Source organism: Chiroxiphia lanceolata, chromosome 1 (assembly GCF_009829145.1).
Source record: "Chiroxiphia lanceolata isolate bChiLan1 chromosome 1, bChiLan1.pri, whole genome shotgun sequence".
NCBI lineage: Eukaryota > Metazoa > Chordata > Aves > Passeriformes > Pipridae > Chiroxiphia > Chiroxiphia lanceolata.
The window spans coordinates 9,182,800-9,205,033 of NC_045637.1; the positions used below are offsets into that span (position 1 = coordinate 9,182,800).

The 22,234-nt window shown below is 41.0% G+C and overlaps 1 protein-coding gene across 3 annotated transcripts in view; it reads left to right on the top strand.

Annotated features, from left to right (window-relative positions):
* The window catches only part of KCNQ3 (potassium voltage-gated channel subfamily Q member 3), a 208,741-nt gene that overhangs the window by 163,350 nt on the left and 23,157 nt on the right, over positions 1-22,234 (top strand). Inside the window, exons 2-10 of one of the 3 annotated variants that reach the window (XM_032694352.1) lie at positions 6,311-6,401; positions 8,157-8,283; positions 9,994-10,166; positions 12,473-12,628; positions 14,415-14,525; positions 15,415-15,510; positions 16,888-16,982; positions 18,201-18,227; positions 21,933-21,989. In XM_032694352.1, the coding sequence (XP_032550243.1) occupies positions 6,311-6,401; positions 8,157-8,283; positions 9,994-10,166; positions 12,473-12,628; positions 14,415-14,525; positions 15,415-15,510; positions 16,888-16,982; positions 18,201-18,227; positions 21,933-21,989 (933 nt within the window). Of the gene's footprint in view, positions 1-6,310; positions 6,402-8,156; positions 8,284-9,993; positions 10,167-12,472; positions 12,629-14,414; positions 14,526-15,414; positions 15,511-16,887; positions 16,983-18,200; positions 18,228-21,932; positions 21,990-22,234 lie in introns of those variants that run through there. The other 2 variants (XM_032694358.1, XM_032694366.1) reach the window with 2 other exon arrangements.

Below are 22,234 nucleotides of genomic sequence, written 5' to 3' on the forward strand. Positions count from 1 at the left end.
CTGCAGGAGGATAGAAGACAACTCCTTGGGAGCTAATGCTGTCATTGCCTCTCCTTTGCTCCTGCCATCTATCTTCCAGTCAGTCACCCATGTGATGAGATGTCTAGGTCTCTCCTAGTAACTTACATATGCCAGGCCTTTTGGAGCACCTTTAACACTTGTCTCAAGAGGGATATAGGATCTTGGTGGATGACTCTTGTCTTCCAAGCTGAGTAAAACCAGGAAGGGAAATGTAGTGTTCTGGGCTGTTTTGCAGTCTCATGCCAGCAAATCTGGGAAATGTGTCAGGCCATTCTCCTGAAATGTCCCCTGGAGCAGAAAATCCAGGTTGATGGTGTCTGTGCTATCTGACATTGTTGACCCAAAATACTTTGTACCAGCATGCCAGACTCCCTAAGAAAGCTGGCAATGGTGGTCAACTGGCACCAAAGAAAAAGGTTTTTAGGATGGACCTGAGGAAAAAGCAACAAGACAAAGCGGCTTTAACGTGAGTCTGGGCTTATACACAGAGGAAAGGAAAGAGGAATCATCTGATATAAAAGCTGTTCTTCTGCACCCTGGGTGCCCTGCTGTGAAGCACAGCTTTCCTCTCCCAGATCTTGATTTTAAAAGCTTTCCAGACTTAAGGAAAGGGCAGTGAAGCTGATTCAGAGGCATTCCTGCCAATGAGAACATCAAAAACCTGGCATGAGTGAGGGTTTGGGCTTTTCTTGCTCAGCTTCCTACCATGCAAGGGACAATGTCTGTCACTTCTGTCACCAATGGACTAGTGTCATTCTGGGCTACCACCTCATCACCTGTCAGATGAGCTTGTATGACAGTGAGACTAGGGTACTTTTGGTGAACTTTCTTTACTTCTTAGAGTTTTCTTCTGCATCTTGTGGAGGAACTTGCTCTACCTCTGCCACTGCAGCAGAGCAGGAGTGTAATTCATCTTACTGAGTGTGGCATTTCTACCCTGTCCTTGCTGTATGATGGCATAGAAACAGGGACTCCTGCATGGAACCATATGTACTCAGTGGAATCTGTGGATCCAGAGAAAGAGGAACCTTTGAACTTCCCTACCTGTAGGACTTGCTGCTTTTTCCCTTCTCCAGGACCTCCACTAAGTGTCTCGGTGCTTTTCCCTGCACACCCTGCACTTTTGTAGCCTCACAAAGTGTTTAGATTTTTCCTGTCACCTTATCTTAGTACTGATCTCTGTCTTATTGCTTGGAAGAGCAAAGATTCAAGAATCTGAATATTAAACAGTGAATATTCCCAAGTCTGTGGAAATCAGGCATGCATTCCCTTCTCTCTGAAGAGCTGTTCTCAAATATTTGGTAATGACATTTTTTATTTTAGTGTTAAAAATCCCAACTCAAGCCTCTCATTAGCAACCATAAAACGATCAGTGCAAGATACTGCAGATGTTCTGTGAAAAATGACGTTTGGATGAAGAGAAAAAGATGGTGGGTAGGAATATAGAGCAACTGAAAAAACTGTGAGAAAAGATGCATTTTTAATCCTTATGGGTAAAAGCCAATAGTTGAAGAAAATAAGGTTGTTCCAATATGAAATTTGGGAAAGTGTGTGGGAATCATCGTTTAGAACCATATTGCTTTGAGTACCCTAAACCAAAAATTTAGCAAAACATTGCCAGATTTTCCTTATATATCGCAATCTTAGAGAATTCCATTAGCATTTACCAGGTGGCAGAACATAATGAAACCAGAGCACAAGCTTTAAGGGAAGATATGGAAGTTTGAAATGAAGCAAAGCAGAAAAATCTAAGATCCATATGAACATTTGGAGGCAGAAGAAATCCCAATGGCTTGAAAGAAATGGTATTGAAGAAGTGAGAGCAAGCAGAAGTCTGCACTGTCACACTGCAGAGGATTTCTTACTTATAGCTGTTCAAGAGACCTTCCTGCCCAGACCCTGCATTATTATTTTATAACCAGGATCCTTGACCACATGTAGATGTGATACCTGAATTTACAGCAAGGGAATTCAGAAAAATCTGGTCATGTAAGAAGTGGGCTGCTGTGGCCAGAAGGCAAATTCTTTTAGTAGTTGAAATACATGAACATTATTAAAAGGTGGTGCTTGTAATTATATCCAAACCAGGGCTGAACATAAGAAGTGGCATTCAGCTAACTTACACAGGAAACATCCCCATAGGAGCTGGTCACCAGAGTCTGTCCCTACATTTACAGAGGAGAAATGGCCTCTCTAGATACTTCTGACAAGCTTGAGCTCTCTACTTCGAGGCAGTATGAGTTGAACACTAGAAGCACACATTACTATCAACTAAGTCTTGTTGAGATTTAAGATTTTGTCACACAGCACAAAAATTTGCCAAAATGATGCCACATGCAAATGTTTGGCCTGCCTATGATGTATGTAGTCCTCATAACAGCTTCAAAAGCACTGCTATGGTTTGGAATGGATTACAGGCAAATTACGATGTGATCTGCCCCTACAATTTTGAAGAAAGGGATGGTGAAAAGGAAACATGATAAGCACCTGTATATAAAAAATATAAAGGTTCTCAGCTAGATCTACATTCTGTTGGCTTCAAATGAAAGCTGATAGATAAGGAAATCTCAAAAAATGGGAAATATTAAAATCCGTAAAAATTTACCAAACAAAACAGTCTGTGAAGCTCATCCAAGAAACATTAGATTCATGATCATGCATAGTCATAAATTACTTCTTCTTTTCTGGAAAATGATATATTGGTTTTGGAATGCTGTTTTAATACACCAAAATATCATAATTAGAAAACATGATTATTAAATATGTGATTTCTAAAACTAAGAATATTTACTAGAAAAACATATTAGTTGTGACAGTGACAAAAGAGCACTGCCATTTGGTGATCTACAACTTATGCATACAACAAAGTAATCAGATTTTAGGCATAATGCTGCAAACAGGGACAATGCAATGTGCTGTGAAAAATTATGTAAAATAATAGCAAGGATAATTTTAAAAAGCTGAAGAACCACATTCAGGTACTTATTTGGTATATGTGATTTACAGTCTTGAAGTCTGGACTGCCACCTGCTGAAACACTGTTTAACAGTAAGCTTCAGCTTAATAGGACTCAATTTTCATTTCAAACTTTGATTTTTACCCTATTTCTTTCTTCTAACCCTCGGTGCCTATGTCCCATGGATCCCACAGTATGGGCAGAAGCAGTAAGGGGAAGATGTACCTTGTTATCATCTTTGCTGAGCAAGGGGGACTATGAAGAAAAGATGACATCTGTGTAACATCTTCCAGAGAAAGAGGACACAAGAAGACTTGCAGGCTTCACAAACACCAAGATCCAAAACAAGAGGCTGGGCTGCATAGCATCAATGCAAAATAAAATTGATGGAGTGCTCTGAACCGCAGTTGCAATTGCAAACGCTCAGGAAGGATTTCTGAGATGTGAGTTGATTAACTTGTGGGTGTTTGCAGTTGGTGTTTATCCTTTGGAAGTGGTGCAGCAGGAGAACAGCTGACCCTTCCAAGATGGATTGCACCTGTGTGTACAAACACAGGCTTTTCATCCCTTCACACCCCGAATTACTGCAGGAAGGGGCAGGAGTCTGGCTCTGCGGTCTGTGTGGTTTTTGGGACTGCAAATTCAGCAATTGCTTCTCTGGGGTGCATTCATGCACTTCCTGCAACAAGGGTTTCAGATCATACTCCCTGCTCAGATTTGACCTTAAAATTATTCATTGTCGATTGTGATCTCCTATCTCACTCTCTCACCCTATTTTTACTGAGCTTTTGTCCTGCATGATCTTTTGTTTTCATGGGTGGGCTCTCACTTGGTGCACTGGATCTTGCAGCATGAGCTGTGCCACAGGTAGTAATCAAACAAGCAGCACTCCTTGTCCATTAATATCAACACTTAGGATTTTTAGCGAGCAAGAAAAAGCTCCTTCATCACCGTGAGACTCCTTTTCTTGTATATCAAATACATGGGTGCAATCACCTGAACCTCACCTGCCCTGAGCCTGTTTCACGGGGAAGGAAAACAAGAGCGAGCATTATCCCTTTGCTCTATGGAGCACCGGTACCCTCTAGTGGTAAAACCGCCGGCATTTTTAGGCAAAAGATGACGATTTCACTACTAACATCTTCTGTCTTCCTCTTGGACAAAAATCTTTAATTGACAGTGGCGTTCTGTTGGATGATATGGCAAATTCACGCCTTTAGTTTAAGTAGCTAATGATGTAATGCAATGATGTAATTTCCTTGGACTGCTTTCAGTGTGTTTCATGTTTCATTAAATCATCTAAATGATGCTTGTGAGCTGATGGGTGACTGAATTTTCACATGATGTAAAGAAATGTCTGTAATGGAAAGTACCAAGAGGCAGCTGCCCAAGGCTTTAAGTGAAGTGTTAGTGATGGTACCACTGTAATGGCTGTAATGTGGCAGATCCAGAGTTTATAGATAATCAAAGGAATCGTTGTCTTGGTTGAGGTTTCACTAGTTTGCTCATGGAGTTGCAGAATAGCTGGATTAGGAGTCTTGGCAAGCCAGAGAGCCACTGGTTTCATAACTGCAAGGTGGGGACAACAAGGTATGGTGTGACAAATCAAGAGGGCATAACAGGAGCATCACAGAATTGCTAAGTGAAGGCCAAATGTCTTGAGCAGTGGGAGTGTGGTTGTAGGTAGATGGAAAAAGACACATTCTGGACCCCACAGCTGTTTCCTACCAACTACATAACTCATGCTCCGGAGCGTGTCTGGTGAGTGGAAAAAGGCGAAACTTGTCAAAGAAATTCAAAATTATTTAGCATGAGAAAACACATTTATTTCTGTTCTAAACTTGCTCAGAATGGCTGATCTGAAATTTTCCTGGCATAAGAAACTTCAGTGTGAACAGCTAATTTTAGGAAACCACAGCAAAGTAATCCTTCAGGGTTTGCTGTGAAGTGTTTCACTGTTGTCTTTTCCTTGCATGGAGGTTGCTAGTGGATGGAAATTCCCCCCCAAAAGGCAGCGGGAGTTATCTGGAGCTCAACTCTGTCATTTACTGCACCTGCAAAGAAGTTGCAAATTCTCAGAACACAGTTCTCTAGCCCTAGGTTTTTTCATACATGAAGGAAATGAAAACCCAAGGCAGGTTAGAGGACACGTGTCTCTGAGCTGAGCCCTCGCATGCTGCCTCCACACTGCAGGACGTGGCTCTGCTCATTTCACCCAGTGAAACAAAGTGGAGTTTTACTCAGCAAGAAATGAAATCACACTACAGGTATCAGATTGAAATTCAAAATAGGTAGTACAGACTAAACACAGCTTGATTCCTCACAAGCTTTTTCCCCTGGATGATTTCAGTACCTTATGCCTGTCATTTCTTTGATGTACCCTAGCTATGAAAGCAGGGGATCCAGAGCTTTTATGGAGACATCCTTCCAATTTATTTACTAGACTCAAAGTATTTCTATGGCCACCTGCCCCTCTGTTCCTGTGGATCAGATTTTGGAAGCACATTAAAATGCCCATGATCTGGGTACACAAAGTACCAGAATATGAGCTTTGCCCACTCTGCTTCACAGTAATCACTTATGAGACTCCCTTGATTTTTTTACCTCTTTGTATATAAAGGATTTTGAATAGCTTGACTCTGGGAATAGCAGATCAACGAGATTGAATTGGATTTACCAGCAGTGGGAGTTAAATTTTCAGTTAAATCTCTGCGTTCTGGAGCCTCACAGACAGACTGATTTATCATGCACTGTGTTTACTGGAGAGCAGAAATTTACCCTCTCCTATTTCTCTTTCAAACCTTTTCATCTTTTCATCTGCATAGAAATGAGTGCAAAAAGAAAAAGAAAAAAAAAAAGAAATACAGTGCAGTTTTCAAGGGAGGATTTGTCCTGGTGCTGCATTGTAAAGAAGCGTTTACTGTTTCCCAGGTCTCAGGAAGTGCCAAGTAGATTCATTCCACTGTAACTGCAGTGCCATTCTGGGAAGCACACAGCACGTCGGCTTGGAATAGACCTCCTGAGCAATACAGTCTTCTGCCATATCATACAATTCATTCCAAAAATGCAGTATCACCCATTTCATTCTTGAAGAATGCAAATGAGTTAATTAATGCATGTCTGTTCCAGGAATATTCTGACTTAGGATCTTGCCATCACTGCTAGTTTCCCCTGCTCCATCCCAGCTGAGAATCCTTGATCTTCATGAAAGCCCACCTCTCTGCTCACAAATAGGAAGGGGCCATCCCCTGATGGATTTTATAGGCAGTATCTCCAATTCAAATACAGAGAGGGGTAACAATGCTGCGGTTTTTTTCTTTTATTTCATTCCAGGTTTCTGATTGTCTTGGGGTGTTTGATCTTAGCTGTCCTGACAACTTTCAAGGAGTATGAAACTGTTTCGGGAGACTGGCTCCTCTTGTTGGTAAGTAGACTGTGGCTGGTGCTTCACTCCAGTAACACCCTTGAATTGAAATCAGCCCCATCAGCAGGGGTGGGAACTTACTCCCAGCTCTGCATGTCGTAAGGTTTCTGCCATTGGTCCTGGAGCAGTGACTATACACTTACCTACTGAAGAGTTCCTAGTCCATCATCAACAACAACTGATTAAAAAGAAAGTGAGGTTCCTGAGTAAAAAGAAAATGAGAGGAAAAATACCAGCCTGAGGCTTTTGAGCATTTGCCTAACAGTCCTTCCATCAAATTCCTATTAACCATGCCAGACCTAAGCACATTTGAAAACTATTTTTTGGGGCGATCTTTCAAATATTTTGATTCTCTCTGTAGTAGTCTACTAATCCCAGTATTTCTTTCAAGGGAGGTCATCAGAATCGGACTCATGCTTGTGCCCAATAGCAGCATAACTGAAATTGTTGCAGGCAGTGCCTCTGAGACAAAATGTATTTGCAGCAAATACATTCCTTTCTCTGTGTATTTCAGAATGCTGGTTCTATAAATGTTGAAGTTCATGCTCAAGACTTTATTTCTGTAGGCCTCCCATTTGGCAGAAGAGTTAAAAAATAGAGAACACTCCCCCACACTAAGTACAAACATGGCATGCTCAAAGTTTTATGAAAAAGACCTTAACAGTGAACTTCCTCTGCTCCCATAGCTGTCATGAAATAGAGAGCATGACATCTCGCTTAACCTGTCCTTGTCTAAAGTATCCCCAGCAAAATTAATTTTAGGGTTTCAATTTCTCTTTCCCCTTGTACCCCCAGAGGCGTGTAGATTTGAGCAACAGCAAAATGCCATAAGGAATGAAAAGTGAATTCCCCTTCCATGTTTCTTCTCAAAAAGTGCCTATATGAAAACACCCTCATCCCTTAGGGAATGTGAAACTTGCTTTTGGTCTCTGTTACTCTGCTTATAGCCCATCTTTCACCTTTCAGAAAGCCTGAGGTTATTTTTCTTCCTCCTGTGCTTGTTTGTATGTGGCTCTCAGCGGTTTTCAGAAGCATCCAGGAGCTGTGGGTTTGAGCATGAGGAAAAGTACCCCTTTCCTCCTTGCTGGCTCTTCACAGAGAGGAAGAGTAACCACATGCCCAGGCTGCCCTTGGCCCATCTCTGCTGAGCACCTCAGAGAAGCCCTCTCCTCCCCATTCCCTCCCCATACTTAGAAAGGTTATTGAGCAAGGTGGAAAATCCCATTTTTTTGTCCACCAAAAATTTAGGGGAACAATATATGCCTTAAATTTGTCCTATATATGTCTTTATCACTGCCTTAAATTTATGACCATATGAATAGACTGTGTCCTGCCCTGTCTCTATAGATTTGGCTGCATGAATGAGCTGCTGGTGGGTAGTCCTGGGTTATGGGTATAGAGTGCACTGAGGACTTTGCAGTCACCACTCACATATGTCTCCCCCTTTTGTGTGGAACAAGAGGTCTTTCTGTGAAGTAATTGCCCTTACATTAAGGCAGGGTGAGCACTTCACATTTACCCAAGAGCAGGAGCAAATCCTCCTGCAAACTATTTAGAAGGCTGGAAAGGCATTTCCCACTTTGCCTTGTCTCTTTCATCAACCTGTATTCTTCCTCCTTTTTTTTTCCTCTGTCTCTCACACATGTCCTAACACTTGTGCCTCATTTCCTTCAGCTATTTCCTTTGAGACCTTCTGTCCAGAATTACTGCAAAACTTGTTATGAGACTAACAACGTAGTTTGTGTCTTGATACAGGAAACTTTTGCCATTTTCATCTTTGGAGCAGAGTTTGCCTTAAGAATCTGGGCTGCTGGCTGTTGCTGTCGCTACAAAGGATGGAGGGGGAGACTCAAATTTGCCAGGAAGCCTTTGTGCATGCTGGGTAGGCACAAGCTCTCTACTACTGTTTTCTCTGATATGTCCTTTTTCTTCTAAGCCAGTTTGGGGAATGTCGAAGAACTGGTGAATGGCAGTGCAAAGAGCACTGAAATCAGATCTGCCCTTTATGCTAGGACCTGTGTCCTGCTTGGAGTAGTTTTTTGAAGTAGCCAGCAATAATTAATTTGAGAGACACTTGGGTATCTAGTCAGTGAGAAAAAAAATGAATCCTTCTACTCTTTAAACACATTGTCCTTGTCCTGAGTCCCACTGCATTTTTCATAAACTCTTCCCCAAAAAGACTCTCTCTGCCTTCAATTTCAAACGACTTCAGATCCCAGCCCTATCCCATCTTCCTCAGCCCTCTCATGTTTGTGTTGTGTTTTACCATTGTATTGTCAGTCTGCTTTGGAAACAGGTATCTTTGTGATTTCACCTATGTTGTCTTTCAGGCTTGGAAGGCACTTCCTATTACTCTCCATAAAACTACTCATTATTCATGTTTGAATCCCCTCCTGCTACTCCTCATCATAACCACAAACCAACCAGACAGTATTTAGGAGCTCACTCTGCCCCGAGCACCTGTCTTGCACATCCCCATTCATTCATTTGTACAGCACACAGCACTCTGGGGAGCTGTGGTGCCACATGAATGCACACCTCTCTTCCCTCGCCCTCCTTTTGTTCACCTCTTGGGTCTAAATTGTAGACAAAATTGTAACAAATTTTGTTTGTGCATCTGTGCTATCCTCAATTTGGTAGTGCTCCTTTATGTTCTACTGTTGTATAGATACATCTTATACTTCTAATAGGTTTGTGAAGTCAGAAGAGTGTGGTGTGAGCAAATGGGATTGACCCTGTCTCATGCCTTCTTGGTAAAATTGCCATCTCACTTCTGAGAATGGATCTTCATTGATATCTGGGTAAAGAACAGAAAATATTTTGGACTTATTAATATCATCTTTCATTTATCACTGCTGAAAATTTGTTTTGAGAATGATTGGAAGTGAATAAATATGAAATCCCCTCTTTTTGGCTGGAAATAGAATATAAAGACAATTTATATTATTATAAATTTTATGTTATTCTAAATTATATATTATTATTTATATATGCCCAGAGCATGTTTGAAGCTGTTTGGTACCACTTTCTTCTTATATGTGTATAGGATCAAAAAGCAAGAGGGAAACAAGGAAAAGAGAAAAAAACAAGAAGTGAATGCGATTTTGCATTTCAAACCTCTTCAGTTGATCAGCAAATTGATCCTGTGAGCACTTAACAAAAAAAAAAAATTGCACTAGCTTGGAGATTTTAATGGGAAAACTCAGCCAAAAGAATCAAATACTAGGTGTACCATCAAAACTGAATTTCCCATCTGCTGACCTGTTCGCTGTGGTGTTCCTGTTGTGCAGATGAATAAAAGTCTGTTTTTCTGTCAGCCTTAGGACACTGTTTCTGTGCATCCCTAAGCAGGCTCAGACAGAGTCTCAAGTCCTGTGCATCAATCTGTAAACAGATGCCGAGGCTTTCCGGTAGGTTTTGTTTGTGATGATGCCTGTGTGGCAGGTGCAGATATCTGTTTAATTGGAAAGAGCAGGCATTCCCAGGCAGCTTCAAAATTTGCCATGGGAAATTTTCAGCACAACCAGATGGGATTAAGAAGCAGGTGATAGGGCCACTCTCGTTGTCAGGCTTTGTTCTTTTCACCTTGCAGATATCTTTGTGCTGATTGCTTCAGTGCCAGTGGTTGCTGTTGGGAACCAGGGCAATGTTCTGGCCACGTCTCTCAGAAGCCTCCGCTTCCTTCAGATCCTACGGATGCTCCGAATGGACAGACGGGGCGGCACCTGGAAACTTTTAGGATCAGCTATTTGTGCACATAGCAAAGTAAGTGAGGAGCTTGCAGGGCTCAGCTGGGGCTTGGGGAGAAAGATTGAAGGGAAAGAGAAGGGATACACAGGTACAGCAATGCCTTGGGATTATGTTTAGTAGTTCCAAAAATAGTTTTGTTCTTTAAGTTTTATTCCCTCTTCCTTTCTCTGAACCATTTCTGCCCCTTGTTTTACCCTTCTCCACTCAATAGTGGTGCTGGGAAGGGAGAGTATGTTCATTCCCACACATTACTACAGGAATTTTGCCTTTACACTGCATGAGAGCAGGGACAACCCTTTAATGGTGAAAGATGCTAAAATTTTTGACAGAAATGCCTGCGAAGCTGCAACGTGTTTGTAGTGGCTTCTCAGACTTGTCTGATCAACAGATGGAGCAGGACTCCAAAGGGATGGCAAGAGGCTGATTAGCAGAAATGTGGTTTCAGAGTGAGCTACTGGTAAAATTTTTCTGTGTAAGCATGGGTCATACAATACAGAAATACACACAGTGTGAACCCAGACAGGGAAAATTTCTAAAATCATCTTTCTTTGGTCTAACTTGATGTTGTAGTCAGACACACCCTGTCTCGCACCAGACAGATACTTGTGTTCTTGCATTTTCACAAAACATTATTACAAGTTGAAAACTATCTGCATAATAATCCTCTAGATAAGATTTCTCATCCGCAAAGGGTGTAAAAAAATTACATAGACTCTGTACTACATACTGCTATTTCTTATCCATGAGTGACATTCCTGACATTTATGGGAGGGTTGAAAATTAAAATGCCAGCTGGTGCAGCATAATTAGACTTTGCTTCTGCATGGTGGCTGATGGGGATACCCACCCTGCTTCATTGCTTACCAGCTTCTGTTTCTTCCCTGTATAAACTTGCTACAAGGCAGGTGGCACATAAACAGAGTCAAAAATGTTTCCTGGGAAACAGATCATGGAAGAAGTTTGTACCAAAGACATTGTTTAGAAATTGTTTAAGGCTTCATTTTGTGGAATTTCATTCACATGCTGCTTGTTTGGTTGCCCACCACCACCCATTGGATCTCAGCTGGCTCAGAGAGATAAGAAGGGGTTTAAGAACTTTGCTTTATTGGAGACAATGAAGAAACAATTTTGCTAACAGTTTTCTTCTGTGATTGCACACCAGAAATTAGCTGAGAAAGTTCACTTATCTCAAGATTCAATTTTAAAGTTCTCAGCTTGAATGCTTTATTTTTTTTTTCTTCCAATACAATTCTCATAAAATTAAGTGGAATATTGATTTTTTTACCCACTTTTGAAGAACTTCACCACATTTTTTTCTTCTTTGTTTCAGACATTGTTGGGATTTTAACTTGGGTGGCTTCATCTCCCACGTCAGTAGGATTAGACACATACTCCAGTCATTCTCCCTAAAACAGGGAGGCTCAGGTTTTGTTTTCACACAGATACTTTTCAAGGTCTGTTCTTATTGCATGAATTCATGTTGAAAACATCATTCATTTATGATGGAATCCACTTTGATATGGCTAAAGAGAAGGAACTGCATCCTGCTGTCGTGGGGTATCTGTTGATAGGTTTCGGCCCGTGAAGAAAAGAACACACACAACACATGAACAGAGTGATGAGACAAGGGGTGTCAGTCTGCTCAGCGTAGCAGGCAGCCTTTATTGAGCTCGCTCGCCTCTACTTTCTCACACACGTAATATAAACATATTCTTGCAAAAACACTTAGGAGTGTAACACCTGCACACAGTCAAACAGCTTTGTCCTTGTACTCCTTAAAACTCAAGGCTGTGTCCATGGGAACATCTAATTAGCCTTACTGTTCTCATGGGAAACGGCCTAACACTATCCAATATTTCAAACTCCTCAAGCTTCAGGGGTTTCGTGGAGCTGCCACTTCCCCCCACATCCTGCAACTGTGGCTCTCTGGAGGGAGGGAGAGGGCAGAGCTGTGATTTGCTGGCCAAGACTGACCAAGCCCAGGGGCAGAAGGGATGTGAAGAGCCAAGGTCAGGGACAGAGCCCTGCAGCAGCTGTGTCACGGGTGCAGCTACGTCCTTAGCCCAGCTTTATGCAGAATTACAACTGCAGATTGCTCCGAGCTGTTCCCCAGGAAGATGCCATGTAAGGACTAATTCTTGTAAACCTCTGCGTTATTTCCCACTGAGTGCTGAGCTGAGCTGGGCAGGGTCTGTGACCAAGCCAGCAGTGACAGCTCTGCTGTTACCCTGTGTGCTTCTCTCTCCTCCTGATGTTTACTCTGCCACTGTGGATGTTGAGGATGTTTTCAGCCCCTTCATGTCCATCTGTTTCTTTTGCAGGAACTCATCACTGCTTGGTACATCGGGTTCTTGACGCTCATCTTATCCTCGTTTCTTGTTTATCTGGTTGAAAAAGATGTTCCTGAAAAAGATGCTAATGGAGTGGAGATGAAAGAAGAGTTTGAAACCTATGCAGATGCACTGTGGTGGGGGCTGGTAAGTGACTCCAAAAGTACCTTATCCCCTTCTTAAAAACTTCATAGCCAAGAAGAGATAAGATGATGATGTTAGAGATTATAGTGCAAGGGCTGCTATATTTGGGTAAAAGGCATGTTACCCGTGTAAAATTAGCAAAGTAGGGGTGCCCCTACAACCAAATAACAGAACTTACATCCCTGTTGATTTTCAGGTTGATTTTCAGTCAGACAAAGGCCCTTAGGTGCTTAAACCTCCTTCAGAAATCAGTCTGTGCTCCTGGCTTCTGGGAACCCTCTCTTTTAGAGGAGTATCTCTTCAGGTACAACAGCACTATGCCTGTGGAAGACCTGGCTCTCATGAAAGCAGTGTCCTGCCTGTGGGAGCTGCATCCCTCAGAAAATGGCAGAACCAGAGCTGCCAATGGATGGTTCTGTTGGACAAGCAAAGAGCACCAAAAGTTTGGGCAGTTGAGGTAGACACTCATGGAAGTTTGGTTCTTAAGGAGCCAGTGACTGAAGATGTCTCTGGGTTCAGATGCAGAAAGTAGAAAAATATTTCTGGAAAGGTTAACTCAACAATTCTCATGTCTTACATGTATTCCACAAAAATCAGGCAGTAGGATACTGAACAAGAGGGACCTTTGATACATCTGTTCTTGTCTCTTCTGATGAAGAGAGGACTATTGGTTTAGATCACTAACTTATTTGATCACAAAATATTCCTGTCATTCCAGCATTCATGTTGCTTTGCTACTGAGAGAAGCCTATGTTATGCTGTAACTAAAATTCAGCAGCTTATTTTTTATTTAATGTAGTTCACTCATAAATGGTAAGATATTTCCCCACACCTCCCCAACCTCCCCATTATTAGTCAAAAAGTACTGTTGCATAGAACACCTGGATGTTTTCATATCCTTTCATATCCAGGATATTTAGACAGAGTCTCACTGGTGAGAAAAGGTACACAACTGGGTATTAACAACTGAGAAGGAAAGGAGTAAGTTTTCACAAAGTCGTCTTTGTTTTAAAAAGACCAGGAGCTCACACAGAGCTCGTCCTGACTGATTGTTAAAGGCCTGTAAGTTGTTAACTGGCAAGTCCCATTCCTAACTGTGCACTGATGGTGGGCAGGAAACTCACTGTACAGGCAATGTCCCATGAAGTTCCCTGGCAGCAAATGCATCCTAGAGAGGCAGCTGCTTCAGGACTAAATGCATTCTCCGTGCAATGCCTTGGGACTGTGACACCATTAAAGAAAATTGGTTGGCCCATCATCAAGATCCTATTTCAAGGAGCTGTGCATGAGCACCTGTTGAAAGAATCTTAGATGATGCAGGACATACACTGCTTCAGGCCTGCTTGCACAATCCGACCTGCGTGCCGGACGGCAGGGACCTGTGTTCTCCAGCAGCAGATGTGTGTCCTTGAGCAGCAGATATCAGAAAGCTGCATAGAGGAAAACAAGGAAGGAGGTTGTTATCCAGAGTGTGAGAAACCAGAAGATGGGGGGGCCTGGAAATGTGCCTTGGCTAGTAGAGCCAATAAAGTTATAGGTATAGTGTGTGAAAGTAAATGTAACCAATAGAAAGTTAGAATAGAGCGTGTGAACCCTGTAGGACCCTTGATAATGTGTGTATTTTTGGAATAAAGTTAGAGCATTGACTGTACCTCTATGAGGATGTGTCTCTGACTCTCGAGCTCGTTTTTGCAAGCACCCACAGAGCAAAGTGAGTTTTGTGGTGACATTTAAAGCAGAGCTGTTGGCTTTTTTTTCTCATGGGGAGTCCTACTCATTCTGCCCACAGATCACCCTGGCCACGATTGGGTACGGCGACAAGACCCCCAAAACATGGGAGGGACGGCTGATTGCAGCTACCTTCTCTCTCATTGGAGTGTCTTTCTTTGCTCTTCCTGCAGTAAGTAGCTTCCCCCTCCTCTCTTAGACATAGCCCAGTGCTGTGGACTTGCAAAACAAACCATAAAGTGAACAAAACTTTCTGTAGAACCAAATCCCCTTTTAAGAATTAATTCAGAGACTTGCAGGTGTCTATATCAGTATACTAAACCTGTTTCTTCCCAACTTTGCATAGAACTTATTGGGAGTAATATACCACCCCAATACTCATCAAATCATGGGTGGGCATTGCTGGTTGGCACACAAACAGAATTAATCCAGCAAGTGAACAGTCTGGGAAATCACAAGGTAGTTCATGAGACTGTACCCTGGCACATGTTAGTTTACTGGTATTGACATAGGCCCCACAAGACATATTTTTGAAGGACTTACGGCCGATTGTTTTAATAATTAGAATTGGGCCCATCTTACCCAGCCTTGTATTTCCCTTGCCAGCAAAGTCCTCAGGTGAGAATGAGACAAGATCTGAGTGAGATGGTCTGAATAGCAACAGAAGGTGTCCCAAGCCCAGATTTCATGATACTTTTCCTTTACATCGGGACCTGGAAAGAATTTCACAGAGGATGGCAAGTCCTGCACACCCAAATCCAGAGTACGGTCTAGCATAGCTCTTGTATCACACAAACACAGTTTCACTGTGCCCTGAGTGTGAAGTAATACACCACATGGACACCTCCAGCTTGGAAAGGCAGTAGACATTGAAGAAGCCTGTTGAGGACCTTAAAATGGTCTGTGGTCCTTGAGAAGACCATGAACATCTCCTGTCTTATGAGCGGAGCAGCGGAAAAGACATGCTGTCTCAATCTCCCCTCACAGACCTGTTTCTTCTCGTCATTAATCCATTTTTTTTTAAGAATTCTCTAAAATCTTGTATCACTCTGTGTTTTCAGGGCATTTTGGGCTCAGGGCTGGCACTGAAGGTCCAGGAGCAACATCGTCAGAAACATTTTGAGAAAAGAAGAAAGCCAGCAGCTGAACTCATTCAGGTTTGCAACCACTTATGCTTTCCCTGAGAAAGTGTTGTGTATGAAGACTGGTCAATCATGTTAAAAAGGGCCACCACTTCTCCCCCGCCCAAATTCTCATTTCCCGTTCCAGGATGTGGGAAGCTGTGTTTGTTAGTTTTTTCACACCGAGCTAGATAATCCAGACGTCCTTGCAGTTTTTGAGGAATTGTTCAACTCCCAAAATATCTTTCAGAAGAACGGCTTTAAAGAAAGAGTCTCATCTGCTAGGTTCTGGAAACCAACTAACTTCTGCATCAGTGCCACAAAATCACAGAAAACAAGCTGTTGAAAACATATTCTTTCCAAAATACAGGTTTTGTTAGTTCCCTTGAGAGAGTACTTTTATGTGCAAACAGTTATGTTGGTATTGACGTGAAAACAGCAATAGAAGTAACACAATGGACAGCGACTATTTCAGTCAAGGCAAATAAATAGAATGTATGGTTTTAAAAAACTAAAACACACTCTGGATCTTCTGTTATGTCACTGAATGATCTGAAAATTCATTGGGAAGAGAGTCCTTAGCTCACCTGGATTTCAGTTACGGCCTTTATTATTAATTCAGAAAATTAAGCTTAAAATCACTAGTCTTGATGCTGACAAGTTTGACAGGAGTTACTCTTAATAGATATGGAGTGCATCCTCATGGCAGTGAAGGAAATAGAAGCATTTTTACAGAGGGATAGAGAAAGTTTCTGTGATATCAGATTAAAGTGTTGGTGCTCAGGACTGCCCAGGATCAAACCAGTCCTCAGGATAAACAGACTGAGTGGCATATTAGACTGTTCTCATTAAAAACACTCTGTAGCAAACAGAAGGATCTGCAGTCATGAGTTGTGAATGGAATTCATCTTTTAAATCAAAGCATCTTCCCTTAGCAGGTAGTTTGCTTAGCTACAGTGGGTTTTAGGTATGTGTTTAAAGAATTTTCTTTGGAGAATTTTGATTGGAGCTAAATGCTGAAATAGAAAATCACTCAGCAAAATTTCCTCTGGTGATACATTAGATAATAAACTATCTTAAACACTTCCAGAATTACTGCACAAGTCCAGCAGCACTTGAAGCTCTTTAAGCTCTTTCTCTCTCAGAAAGGAGAATAAAACCAGTTTAGTCTAATGTAATGTCATCTTGATATTGGTGGTTCTCTCCTTGTTCTGTCTCCTTTACAGCCCTCCCAGATCATAATCCAGTATCAGTAGTTGTACCATATAATGCTACTCATTTGGTATGGCTGATCAGTAATTAATTTCTAGATAGTCACTCAGGTGCATTGTTGTGTTCTTTGAAAGTCTGGCTGCAGTCAGCCTGGGGAATATGTTTACTGGACACTAATTATTCCTCTCCCCTGTAATTCAGGCTGCCTGGAGATACTATGCTACTAACCCCAACAGGATTGATTTAGTTGCTACCTGGAGGTTTTATGAATCAATTGTATCATTTCCATTTTTCAGGTAAGTGCATTGTCTGCCTCTCCATCATCATTTTCTATGAAGTATCAGTCAGGACAGGAAACACAGACTTTATACATATCAATGAGGCTTTTGTAGATAACAAATATTTCCCAGAAAACTGTTCTGAGGAAAAGGAAACTCTTCTGAGTTTGTGGTTTTATTTCATTCACCACTTCTGAGTTTATTGGAAAGCATTCCACACATAAAGACATTCAGATATAATGGATGCTCATGTGTTTATGGCCATGAGTCTGTCTGATTCTCATTTTTCTTGCCTGTCAAACAGGCACCTTTCTCACACTCAGGTCTTAAATTTTAAAATGTTGTTTAAAAACCTATATGGCTCTATGAAAGCTGAGATTTTAGCAATAGACTATCAGCTGCTAATAATAGAAATTACTTATCCAAGTTAATGTTTTAAGCTTTCATTCTAGACTTGCTGTTGGGCCTCATTCCGAAAAAAAAGTGCCCTTAAACTAGTGCTTGGCTCAAACAGAGCTCTCCACATGTAAGTTGTGTCCACTGCACTAATACTGCAGCTCCAGCTGTTGCTCAAAACTGACCTAAAAAGTTTCAGGCTCCTGCCTTCACAAAGTGCAAATCGCAAATATTAAATCTTTGTTTTATTTGCAATATATTTGTTTAGGATCAATTTCATATACTTCAAAAAGGAAATCTCTAAAAATAAACCCACCATAAGTGTTTAATTAAGGTTCAGTACACGTCTTTCCTTTTCTTTAGCCTTTCTCACTATCTGTCTATTCTAACCTTTTCCATTATGGAGTAATTTTTAGAGGGTTTCTGGACCTCAGGCTTTTTTTGAGAAGAATTCTCAGACTAATGAAGAGTCCAGACTAATTACTGTGACTTCAAGCTTGTTCATTGTATGTAGGTTCCTCTGATTTGAACATAACCTGAAATTTAATAGGTGTTTTGCAAATAAGGCTCTGGGAGAGAGGGCAGAAGAGATCACCTCTCACCAAAGACTGGATTGCCAATCTAAGCAGCACAGATTGGTTTCAGGAATCTATATCACTTTCTTTGCTTTATGGCTAATTGAAAATATTGCTTTTATTCTGCTGTCTGTTATGGTCACAGAACAAAAGATGTATAATCTATTAGCAGTAAATTAGTAATTTATATTAAAAAAATTGCTGAATTTATTATGTGACTCCTTTTTCCTTGCTTTCTTTTAATGCTTCCTCTTTTCTATAAAAGGAAAGAGCAATTGGATGGTACTGCCAGGTATGTAGGTGCCATTATTTTATATATATGTTTTAATACAGTTATTGGAGGATGCGAGTTAAATAGTTCTTTGTGGATTCATGAGCTGTTAACCAAAACATGCTACTAACACCACAGGTAGCCATAAAAAATTATTAACCAATCCATTTTCTAACTGCTTGCTTTTTTCCAAATATAACAACACAGCTAAAATGCTAACTGTACAAAGGCAGTGTTGCTTGCTGATTGTCTGTAAACAGCTTTATTGTTTGTTATGATTAATCATGGTCTAGATTTCTCCTGATCCGTGCCATAGAGCCAGGGTTTAGCATCCAGGCTGGTCTGGGGGGAGTTTAAAATTCTGCTTCATGCTGTTGTTTCATAGTCTTGCATAGAGCAATGTTATGGTGTAAGGGATGAAGTCTCTGTTGATTTACCATGTGCAAAGATTTCTTAACAATAAATACTAAGATGGATGTCTCAGATGGAACAGCAGGATAGTCAATCTCTCTGGCAGTACTGTAAAAGTTACATTAAATTTCAGGCTTTGGTCCCACCCCTGCTGAAAAAAATGGGAAAGCTCCCCATCACACTGGGGAATTTACAGGCAATGAAAATGAAGGAGTCATCAATCCTAATACTGGTCAGTCACTGAAGACTGCAGCAGAGCAGTCATTGTCAGTCAACCTGCAAGGTCTCAAATGGAAATGATATATTTATAATCCTCGTCAGCTAAGTAGAAGAGTCGAAGGCACATACAGTAATTCTGAGGCAAAAGTTTAAGCTAAACTGCTATCAATGGATCATCCATAATGAAATTCAGTAGCAATTAAAAGAAAAACAGCTCCACAGACTCCTGCTGAAGCTAGGTCTGTTTGTATCCCCATTTACAGTGTAGAGAAAAGGAACAAGAATTGTAGCAATATTTGAAAAATGTTAGTCAGGGGTCAGGCTTGAGTTCCAGTCCCTGGCCTGATGAAAAATTGTCTTTTATTTGTTTGTTTTTCATGCAACACATGACAGCTTCCATAAAGGAAGTTGGAAAAAAAATATTAACACTTGCTGTTCTCTGAATTTTTGAGGTTCAAACCTACTTTAAGAGAAAGAGAAAACCTATGCCAAGTTTTCTTACAATACAGGCAAGTGTTGGAGTGACAAAGTTATTGGGAAAGGTTGTCTTCCCCCTCTTGCCACCATAATCATGAGCTAACCTGCTCCTCTTCGAAGACTGCCTGGATGGGAGCTACCTAGTTTGGGAACCCTCAGGAATCTTATGTACTCCACATCCATGGCACTGCCCAGGCTAAGCAGTCACTAACTTAGACATCTGGAGATTTCAGCTGTCTGCAGTGTCAACAACAGCCGAATTTTGGTTTTTAATATGTAGGAGAGAGCTTAGGAGCTGAAATCCTTTTGAGCATGTAATTCCATACCTTGAGTCAAAATGTTCTGACTCAGATGCAGCAGCAGATTAAAATTAGGTAAGTGAATGGCTGCTGCTGTTGACTGTTGGTCACAGCCCCCCAGAGAAGCTCCTGCACTTGCAGCAGCCAAACAGTTTGTGGAGTAGTTTCTGAGTTAGTGTAGCTTTCAGATGAGTAGAAATCATTTTATCTTGACACACTGAATTGAAAATGGAAAAGTATGACTCACAACTCAAACTCTTTAAAACTATAATCCCAAGGCCCCTCATTCTAGCTGGATATATCTTGCTTTTATGTTGTTACATGTGTAATAACCTCCAGCAAAATCATCAGTAAACCTGCCTTGGAGCCTTCCTGTTAGCAGGAATGTGTTTATGGAATGAAGCATTCAATTAAAGGCATTGGAAACCCTCCAGGTAAACAGACAAATGATGGTACTTGTGGGAGCATCCACTGACTTCAGCAGAACTGGGATTGAGCCATAAAATCTGGTTGTTTTGACAGTCCTACCTCCCATCTCTCATAAAACTCTTATTTACAGACCAGATAATTTAAAAAAAAAAAAAAAGGGGGGAAAAAAATCTTCTTCCTCCTACAGTGATTTAGTATAGAATGTATTACTCATACTCCACTGCAGTTTGTGCTTTGGCTGTACTGAAATAAATGAGCAATAAAGGAATGTGGTACTACTGGAGAGAACAGCCCATAAATGCCCTCAGTCTCCAGATTCTTCCATCAGTTAAGTACTTAATGGGAAAGCTGCTATAGTAATAAATGGCATTGTCTAATCAGTGGTTGATAAAGAAGAGAGAAGAATTGGTCCAAAGCTTTCACAGAAGCTTTTAATAAACTAAAAATTACACCTGGCTCTTTCAAAATTTGAGGATTGGGAGCGCTTTAAGTGGCAGGGTTTCTACTGAGTGGTGTGAAAACTCTTTAGGAACTCCACAGTTCTAGAGTTAAACACTGTGACAGATCCTTCTATGATCACTCCTTGGAAGCAGGAGCTGGCATTATGAAAAAGACACAGCTACATACAGGTCCTTGTTCTTGGACCATTTGGGAAAAACATAGAGGACACAACAGAGTGGAAGAGTCCATTTCAGAAGTTGGAACCCAAGGCAAGGCTTCAAGAAAGGACTTGTCATAGTAGAAAACCAATTGAGGTTTGGCAGCAGCCCCTTCAAGGCTTTACTGAAGCTCCCTTTAAACTAAAACTGTGAAGATATGAGATATGATGAAGAGGACAATTGACTACCCTGGAGCTGGACTGGGTCCTGTGAGCAATGAAGGGAAGAGGAACATGTGATGCAGCTCTGTTAAGAATAGCATTTTCCCTATAGGCTCTGTATAGTTCCCCAAACCAGGAGGAACTGGGGCTGTGCTATCCATGGCTCACTGGTGGGGAGTGTACTGATTTTATGCCAGAGGTGCCTCCAGCTTTATTTTTTCCTTAATCAGTGCCTGAACCTACCAGCTCCATGAAATCTCAGATAGCAATTGCTCTTCTTCCAGTATTGCAAAGCCTTTTCATCTGTTCGGCTCTCAAGGAAGATTTATGAGAAAAAGAAACTAATGCTCATTTCTGCTGGAGTGCAGCAAATCGTTTAGCAAACATTTGGTAGCCTGACCTACATTTAAGATGGGTCTTTGCTTGATGGGCATATTGTTTATTCTGAACCAACTTTTTATGTCTAAGTTTGGTAATGAATATTGGGCCTAATTTTTCAGTGCTGTTGTTAGCAACTGTTCAACTGATTTTGACTAGTGTTGAAACTTCAGCACTTGAATGGACAGGCATTTCAATGAAGAGTTTTGAACTTTCTCCTAGGGTCCTATTCCTAATCCTCATTTTCCAGCTGTAGAACTAGACATCAGGAGAGCATGTTTATTCCTAGATCTATTATTATGTGATTGCAGAAAAGTCATTTATCCCTGTTTCCTTATCTCTACAAGATAAATAATATTTCTCTGCCTTTGGAAAGTTGGTTCAGTTTTTTTAAGTGGTATAATCAGTACCAGTCCTTCCTATTATGTATGAAAGAATTCATAAAATGTGGCGCATTTTTGTATTGTCAGTGTTAGCAACAAAATGAAAATAAAGCCATACTTTACAAGGTGTAAAATTTCACTGTCAGCATTTCATCTTAATACATCTGCCCAAAACAGGAAGGAGAAAAAAGCCACTCTGATCTCCACACTACACTAACTACAAATGAAAGGCTGTTCCCATTCTTTTTCATAGAGCTTTTCATGGGTAATCATTAACGTCTCATCTTAATAACTTTTCTTCACTTTACAGTAATGTCATGTTTAGTAGGGAGTCATTCTTTGGATCAAGCCTCACAAGAAAACTTAGGTATATACATTCAAGTAACAGTTGAGCCTTATTCTTTTCATATTTCTTGCATGCCATTCCCTGCCTGCACTTTCTGTTTTTACTACAGTAGTTCACCTACTACCATCAAAAGTAAGGAGCAATAAGACTGAAAAGTTATTAAGCATAAAAAGGAAGTTGCATGACCTTGCAAATAGTTAATTGTTCTGCTGTTCAGAAAATATGGAATATAATCCTGGCTCTCCCAATGATATGCTTAGAAAGAA